Source organism: Kryptolebias marmoratus, linkage group LG11 (assembly GCF_001649575.2).
Source record: "Kryptolebias marmoratus isolate JLee-2015 linkage group LG11, ASM164957v2, whole genome shotgun sequence".
Lineage (NCBI taxonomy): Eukaryota > Metazoa > Chordata > Actinopteri > Cyprinodontiformes > Rivulidae > Kryptolebias > Kryptolebias marmoratus.
Genome location: NC_051440.1, coordinates 2285422 through 2294801, shown reverse-complemented (window position 1 = coordinate 2294801; position 9380 = coordinate 2285422). Strand labels below are relative to the sequence as shown.

The 9380-nt window shown below is 36.9% G+C and overlaps 1 protein-coding gene across 1 annotated transcript in view; it reads left to right on the top strand.

The window, feature by feature from the left end:
- The window catches only part of LOC108248114 (voltage-dependent calcium channel subunit alpha-2/delta-4), an 88682-nt gene that overhangs the window by 62958 nt on the left and 16344 nt on the right, over window positions 1-9380 (top strand). The window contains exons 28-31 of the mRNA XM_017436638.3: window positions 3132-3193; window positions 4615-4629; window positions 4744-4788; window positions 4895-4957. Coding sequence (XP_017292127.1) covers window positions 3132-3193; window positions 4615-4629; window positions 4744-4788; window positions 4895-4957 — 185 coding nt within the window. The remainder of the gene's footprint in view (window positions 1-3131; window positions 3194-4614; window positions 4630-4743; window positions 4789-4894; window positions 4958-9380) is intronic.

Genomic DNA, 9380 nt, shown 5'->3' with positions numbered 1-9380 from the left:
AAGTGAGATAATGACCTTATGGAGTTTCTATCAGGAAGACAGCAGACAGTTAATGTTGGTAATAAAGTGTCACGCTCCATCATACTGAGTGCAGGAGTCTTTCAGGGATGTTTGTTGACACATGACTGTTTGATAACTTGCCTGTTGACTGTAAAAGTTACTTTAACAAATGTGAGAAGAACAGCCAACCAACATGTAAAGTTCAGTTGGAGTCAGAAGTTTCCATCAACTCATCATCAGCATAAATGCCATATTATTTTGGGGCTTTTAATGATTTAGCGCAGGGTGGAATGATTATACAACAAGTGTCCAGTTTTAAAAACCACTTAATTATTAAAAATATGCATGTGTTCATTTCAAAAGTGTACTCCAGCAGATTAAATCATAAATGAGGGGATGGCTGACAAGGTGCGTACAAAGTGAGGCAAAACACTGGTTTTGGACCTTTTGTTATCTCGTCAAATATTGAACTGGGGGGGAAAAAAATCCTGTTTAGAATGAAAAACATCAAGAAAAATACAGCACCTCTTCTTTTTTATGTTACATAAATTATGCAGCTGCTAAATACAGATATTAGTAAGGATTAAAATGGTGAAATAAAAAAGAAAACCATAGGGAGTTTACAGATTTCTGTAGTAAGTTTGTTCAATTTTGTTTAGTTATATCAAAGCAAAGAGAGAGCAAAGAGGTAGTTCCAAGCAAAGGAACCAGTTATATAAACTTCTGCTTCAATCACCATAATTCAATCAATCAATCAAGTTTGTTTGAATAGCACATTTCAGTACAAGGCAGTTCAAAGTTCAAAAACAACAACATACAGTCACCAAATAAGATACCAGTACACATCCATTTATTATGGTTCAAAAGTAACTTTATACAGGTGGGGTTTTAGCCTTGATTTTAACTCAGTGTTTCAGCTGTTTTGCAGTTTTCTGGAAGTTGTTCCAGATTTGTGGTGCGTAGAAGCGGAATGCTGCTTCTCCATGTTTGGTTCTGGTTCTGGGGATGCAGAGTAGACCAGAACCAGAAGACCTGGCTGGTCTGGAAGGTTGATACAACAACAGCAGATCTTTAATGTATTGTGGTGCTAAGCCATTTAGTGACTTATGAACTAACAGAAGTATTTTAAAGTCAATTCTCTGAGCTACAGGGAGCCTATGTAAGTCTTTTAGAACTGGGTGATGTGCTCTAATTTCCTGGGTTTAGTGAGAACACGAGCAGCAGCATTCTGGATCAGCTGCAACTGTCTGACTGTTTCTTTAGGCAGACCTGTGAAGACACTGTTGCAGTAATCAATGCAACTAAAGATAAACGCATGGATGAGTTTCTCTAGATCTTGCTGGGACATTAGTCCTTTAATCCTAGAAATGTTCTTCAGGTGATAGAAGGCCATCTTTGTAACTTTCTTTATGTGGCTCTGAAGGTTCAGGTCTGAGTCCATCACCTCACCCAAATTTCGGGCCTGATCACTAGTTTCTAGCTGTAATAACTGAAGCTGTGTGCTGACTCTTGATCGTTCCTCTTTAGGTCCAAAGGTAATTACTTCAGTTTTGTTTCTGTTCAGCTGGAGAAAGTTATTGCACATCCACACATTGATTTGTTCTAAACATCTGTTCAGTGCTAGGATGGGTTCAGAGGCACCTGGTGACATTGTAATGTAGAGCTGTGTATCATCTGCATAGTTCTGATAACTAATCTTATTTCCTGTTATAACCTGAGCCAGTGGGAGCATATAGATATTGAATAACAGCTGTTCCAGGATTGAACCTTGGGGTACCCTGTATGTGACTTCTGTCTGCATCGATGAGAAGTTACCAATTCAAACAAAGAAATCTTTGTTCTTTATGTAAGATTTGAACCAATTGAGTACTGGACCAGAGAGTCCTACCCAACTCTCCAGTTGTTTTAATAATGGTCAACAGTTTCAAATGCTGTGCTGAGGTCCAACAGAACCAGCCCTGTGGTTCTTCCACTGTTTGTATTTATGTGGATGTCATTGAACACTTTGACAAGGGCAGTCTCAGTGCTGTGGTGAGCACGAAAACCAGACTGAAAGACATCAAAGCAGTTGGTCATCGTTAGGAAGCAATTTAACTGTTGAAACAGTTTTTCAGCTTTTTCAATAATTTTGCTGATGAATGGAAGGTTGGAGATTGGCCTTTAATTCTGCAGTAGTGGTTTGTCCAGATTGTTCTTTTTTATCAATGATTTGATAACTACTGTTTTTAAAACCTGGGGGAAAACACCTGATAAGAGGGATGAGTTCACTATTTGAATCAGATCAGATGCAATGACAGGCAGAACTTTCTTAAGGAAAGTTGTGGGTACGATATCAAGACAGCAGGAGGAGGAGCTTAATTGATCTACGATTTCTTCTAAGCTTTTATAGTTGAGTAGTTGCAATTTAGAAATTTTCCCTGCATTTGTTATGTTTTGGCATAGCATTGATATTGGATTTGGTGTGGATGTGCAGATTGACCCACTAATTTTTTTTTCTGCAAAGTAGCTGGCAAATTCATTGCAGGCCCTGTTAGAGTGGAGTTCAGGTGGTACAGTCACAGGAGTGTTTGTGAGCCTGTCAACAGTGGCAAATAAAACAAAAAAATAATTTCAACATGTAAGAAATGAAACTAAAACACTTCAGAAAAAGAAGAAACAGAAATCACTCTGTTTTGTTAGCTTACGGTAGAACACAACTGATATAAAATGTTCCTTCGATACTAAATATCTTAACTGATTGGACAGAGTTTGGTCTGGACTTTTCAGTATAAAACTCACTGTTGGGCTTTAAGTCCATCTTTTTGACTCAGTTCATTCAGATTGTGTGGTAAAAAGGAAACATGTTCAGAACACATGTGTATATCCATGAAATTTAATACAAGATGACTATTAACATTTACTTTGAACTGTTTGTTCAACTTTCTCACTCATGCTTGTTGTACACTGAGTTGCCACTGTCTGCCGAGAACACACCCACACACACATCCATTCATTAACATTAGAACATGACAAAGATGAGGGTTAGCTTAGTTTATTTCCTTCCTCCAAAAACAAAGCTGTTTGGTTCTGCAGAGTTCATCTTATTCTGCACCTGTCCTAATACTGTGTGTGTGTGTGTGTTTTATTTTTAGCTATCGGGGTGCAGATGTCCTTGGATCTGCTGGAAAGAAGATTTTGGGCCATCACCAAGCAGGTGACTGCAGGACACTTTTACACATGTCCTCTGATGGTGTTTTGTTTTCAGATGATGTCTAAACCTAAAACAAAAGTTAGTTTATTTTATAAATATGTATCTCATATTGTTTTGTCCTTGTGTATACATTTGGTACAATCTCTTCCTTCTTGTTTTTGCTTTATTTGTTTCTACAACACTGTTTAGTAATTAGTGGAGACTGGAAATTATTTTATGTTTAATGGAAAAGCATAAAAACGAGCTTATCCTGGAAACTACTGCAGCTTTTAGTCCAGCTGAATGTTAACAATAATCTAAAGAACAACCAGGTTAAGACAGCAAACAACAAATCTGCCCTAGATGTGATTTATTGTTAATTAGTTTCAATGGAATTATCAGCTGAGAAAACTGCACAGGTGTAATGGCATTTGGATAAAATCGCTAGAAATTAAGTCTCAGACAAACAGTAACTTTGTTAAAAAATACAGTTTCTACAGTGTTTAGCTTTTACAGTACACTTCTACTACATCTCACTGTTGTCTATGGGGACATTTTTTCTCTTTTCTTGTTTTTTAATTTTAATTTTTTGCAATTTTTGTTGGATTTTGTCTAGGCTGTATAAAACCTACTAAAAATCAGAGCACTCAATTCCTGATCAAGTCGCATGTTTGAAGTCCATTTTGTATATTTTTTTAAAAAATGTGTAGATGTAATATGAAAATTGAAATGAAAATAAAAGAATAACAACCAAATGGCAAAAAGTGCTTTTTTTAGTGCTAAAAATGCACTAAAACAAGTGGGTTTTCCCCTCTGTAGATCAGAGTGATTGAATGTGTTAATGCCATTTTTATTTTTTACAGACACTTGACAATAATAAGAAACTGTAGGACTAAATGGATCAGTTTAAATTATACATTTAAAACACTGTAAAACTCTCTACTGAGTTTTACATGTATGTACCATAAACTTTACCACCTTCTTCCAAATCAGTAGTGACAGTCGGAGAATATTTCATGCATCGTCCAAACTAACAACAACATTATAAACCAGCATTATTTGTTAGTCATTCTTAAAATAATGTGTTACATTAATCTAACTCTTTCTTTTGGTTGCCATCGGCTGTTATCCTCCTATTACAGCAAATATTCTGTTTTTCAGCTTATCTTCTGATCACTTTTTTGTCATTCGTGTGTTCATTTCACCCACAACAATGACATACAAACAATGAGAGCTTCTGAATTAATTCATTAAAATGTCAATAATTAGTGCCAACCTATTGCTCAATTTTATTGTTCAGTTTTTATAACGCTTAGCTGTGCAATGAATGTGACGTAATTGCATTATGTAATTACAATATGTTCAGTTGTTCATAAATTTGCTTTTAGATAAATTTAGTTCTTTTATTCTCTCTATTATTTTTATGTTTATTTTGTTTCTTGTAGCCCAGTGACGCAGACGTAAGTAAATACAAGTTATTTTGTTACAGTAAAACTATTTTTAAAATATTCATCTTGTTCTTTATAAAGTGTTTCTGTGTCTTGTTTCCCCAATCATCTTTCTTCTTCACTCAGTGTTCAAACATTGAAGGTGTGTGTCCTCTCAACTGTCAGAGCTCTGTAAGTACACAGCTTTGGATCTTCCTGTTGCTCTTCAGTAAAACTTGTGATTTTTATCTTGAAAACGACTAAATATCTGCAATCGTCTGCTTTGCCTCCTAAACAGGACCTTAACTGCTTCTTAGTTGACAACAACGGCTTCATTGTGCTGTCCAAAGAGAGGAACGAGGCAAGTTCAGACTTTGTAAAGTGCTTTGCAGGACCTGTACAAAGAGTGTGTTTGCATAAAAACAGGGCCCTCTTCCAACAAAAGTTCAGATGTATCAACAATGAAATTACTGTGGACCCACTCAAACTTCACAGCTGGTGCACACATGTTTCTACAGGTTTTGGTCCATAATAGATGCAGGAAGGCAAGATGCAGGAAGGCAAAGCATACATGGAGCGCCATAAACGAGTGACTGGAATAGTGTACAAGAACATCTGTACCGAGTATGGACTGGAAGTCCCACAGTTAAAGTGGGAAACACCACCTAAGATGGTGGAGAATGGCAGGACTAAGATACTGTGGGACTTCCAGATCCAGACTGACAAACAGGTGATGGCTAACCAACTGGACAATGTGGTGATAGATAAGATACAGAAGAAAGCAGTGTTGATAGATGTAGCAGTCCCAAGTGACTGTAACATCAGGAAGAAGGCACACACGAAGTTGGAGAAATACCAAGGGCTGAAAGAGGAAATAGAGAAGTTGTGGAGAGTCAAGGCCTCAGTGGTACCATTGGTCATCAGAGCACTCGGTGCTGTGACCCCCAAACTGGAAGAGTGGCTCTAACAGATCCCAGGAACAACCTCAGAGATCTCTGTCCAGAAGACCGCAGTCTGTGGAACAGCTAAGATACTGAACAGAATTCTCAAACTCCAAGGCCTCTGGTGGAGGACCCAAGCTTGAAGTTAAAGTGGAACTGCCTATGTGGAACAAATAGGACGAGATGGGAGTTTTTCGTTTTGTTTTTTTTTATATAGCATTTATGTGAAATGCCTTTTCACAAGATGCCATTTTTGGTGGACAGGACTTCAGACTCTACTTGGAGTCATGATGTTGATTTTGTTGTAACTGCTGAGTTTCTCTATCAGATCTGGACTTAAAGTCCATTGAGGATTTTGTGTTTGGTAGTGACCTTGTGGATAGTTTCCTGTGTTCATGAGCAACATCTGGATGGCTGAAAGGATTAAAGGACCGATCAGCTTTTACTCTGTGTGTTTGTGCTGTAATAAGAGTAAATACAGCAGCTGTTGCGCCTTCTGCCATCATCAATCCTGGTAGAGCTTTAGTAGAGATGTCAATGTCATCAAAATGCCTGATGGTTTTAAAAGGTCCATGTCACATAAATCTGCTTCACTGAAAAATCTGAAATGGCTTTTAACTGTGTCTTTTAACTAAAAACAAAAGTTTTTATTTTTCAACTCGAATCAGTCCAATCCCCACTCAGCTTGTAATGTGCAGGATATTTGTCTTACATTTAATGAATTAGCTGCATTTTAAGTAAAACCAAACCACTTCACTTAAGTTACTTCAGTCTTTTTTTAACAGACCCAACAATGCTTTCATGCACAAACATGAAATAAAAAAGTCCAGCTACTGAGAAGTTTCAAAAAGACTCAAAATATGTAGCTTTATCTGAGCACCCACACAGTGAATATATAAGAAACGATGTCTTAATAAAATTATTCAATCACCTATTCAAGAATTAACCATAAGGCTGACATAACAATCAGTTGATTCTTTTTTAACATTTTTTTTTTTACCCAGGCAGAGACAGACAACCCACTGAAAATGTGTCCCTGATCCACTTTTGGGTCACAACCCACCAGTTGAGAATCACTGCCTAAAGAGACTAATCCTTTTTACATAATAGTCATGTTTCAAACTAAATGTTTGACCTCAATTAGTGTCACAGAACCCCTCAAGCTTTTGATCAACCAATCAGCCTATTAAAGGGAACAAACATCCTCTGGGTAGTTTGATGTGGTTGTGAACATGACTTTGAACATGGAGTAGAAAGAGCAAAGGTGAGAGCTGTCTGATGAGCTCAGAAAGAAGATTATAGATATACATTTGACCACAATTATCCAGTCTGAATGACATTCCAATGTCCTCGCTGTACATCTTGGTGAGGTTGATCAGTGAGTCAATGTCTTGCACATTTTTGCCATACAGCTTGATATCATCCATGTATAGGAGGTATATATGTGCGCGCGTGTGTGTGTGTGTGTGTATGTGGGGGGGTGCACTTTAGGTGGTCATCTCAGATGTGGTTTTTCATTACTTTTTGCTGCAATACCTTCCTGTGTATAGAGATCTGCAGATTAAGAACCTGTTGTCTGTCTGACAGCTGGATGTCAGATTTGGATCAACTGTTAGGAGCCATAACACAGGATTAATCACGATGCTATAAATATACACATTTAACACATGCACATGCACTCAGCAGTGTTTTCTATTCCTCTTCTTCAATGGCAGGCATTAGGTCTAATGTCACCTTCTGCTTTGGTGTGTGGTTCATTGTAAGAGCTGTCCACATGGGAACTGTTTTTCTGCCAAAGTAATAATTTTATTCCTTTTAATCCTTTTTTTTGCTAAATATAGCAGTTTTTAGTAATGCTTTCATCCACGCAGAAATGCAGAAATTGACCCAAAATGCTGTACTATTTAAGTCAGGCCTGTAGCTGATGGTGTAATGCTGCCATGAAAATACACAAGAAACAGGAAAGAGGATGTGGAGCATGCACATAAAGCTTATACTTTTGATACTTTAGGATGGTAAATACAAGAGCAAGAACAGAACCCTTTTATGAACTGACAACGAAGGGAAGCTTATACTTTGTGTCACATTCAACTACAAGACCACAGAAGTTCAGAACACTTGACTGGGAGACATCAGTCCAAATTTGTGGATATAATAAGCGCTTTTGAATGAGGGACGGCTAGAGCAAAGGGTTTTCCTTACAATGTTCAAAGTAAATCCTGCTGCATCATGACCCAGTTTGATCCAAGCTTCAGCTGTCAGACAAATGGTCTCAGATTTGACTCTAGAATTTTTTGGTCTACAGAGGAGTTCATGTTTGACTCAATGACTGCAAGGGGCCCAAACCATCAGCTATTCACCACTGGGCTGTATTTTATTTTATTTTTTTTTACATTTTAAATGAGCAATTACAACAAAACAATATATAAAAACGAATGAATAAAACCAAATTCAAATAAAATAAGTATTACACAAAATTAAAGATCTATAAATTCACACACACACTATATATGTGACCTTGGGTACAGCTTTATATCTTTTTGCCAGTTCACACAGATAAGTTTGTAAGAAATTGACAGAGGCACTGCTGCAAATTACAAATGGTTTATTGAACTCACAAATATTGCAAAAGCTAAAATAGTCAGTTTACTTTATTACAACAAATGACACTAAAAGTGGGAGTCCATGCTGGCCCTAGGATCCTGAAAGCTGGAAAATAGTTAAAATCCAATTAGATAAAATCAGACTGTTTGGGGGGGAGAGGGAGAATAATAAAAAAATATGCCCCGGCTACATATATATAAATATAAAAATATAACATGAGGGGGGTGACCCTAAAGCTAACTGAAAGACCTCTCAAACAATGTTAGATGGTCTAGAGTCTCCCTATACTAAAAAGTACCCAAGTACGTCTGGCTTCAAATGACAAGCTGAAATAGTGTATGAAATATGTTTTATTTATATTTTTCTGTTTTACAATATTAAAAAGTAGACTGTTTAAAACCCAATGAGAAACAGCAACTGAAGGCAAAATTAGCTATAGTAATTTGGAACTTAAAACAAAAACCACTACAACCTCAATTAGTATCAACACACAATAACCCAAAACAAAGTTAGGAAAGAAAACAAAATAAATCCCAAATTACATAAACCAAAAATCCTACAGAGCTATGTACGTAATTGGCTTGATGTAAAAAGATGATCTAAAAAGGGGTAGTTATGATTTACTAGTAATACAACAGATTTAAAATGGTGGTTCTAAAGTGCTAGTTCTAAAGCTTAAAACCAACCCGTCACACACTCCAAGTCACCTAGCAGCAGATGGACACGAGCCAGCTACATGCATATATGGACCTGAAAAAAAAACAAACTACAAAAAGAAAGGAAAAGGTGAGAGCATAATAAAGCAACAGCAATAATCTGCTGTACACAAAATGACAATTAATGAAGTGCCTGCTGACAATAAAAAAATACAAGGTGAAATAAAAGCATGTATCAATCAATCAATCAAATTTTATTTGTATAGCACATTTCAGCAGCAAGGCATTTCAAGGTGCTTTACATAATAAAAAAAACAAAATAAAAACAGCATGTGACAATAAATAAACAGTAAGAAAGAGAAAAACATCAAAAACCCGCACTCTAACCCTAATTTAGCCATAAACAATTCTAAACAGGTGGGTTTTAAGTTGAGATTTAAAGGCACCCAGTGTTTCAGCTGTTTTACAGTTTTCTGGAAGTTTGTTCCAAATTTGTGGTGCATAGAAACTGAATGCTGCTTCTCCTCGTTTGGTTCTGGGGATGCAGAGCAGTCCAGAACCAGAAGATCTGAGGGGTCTAGAC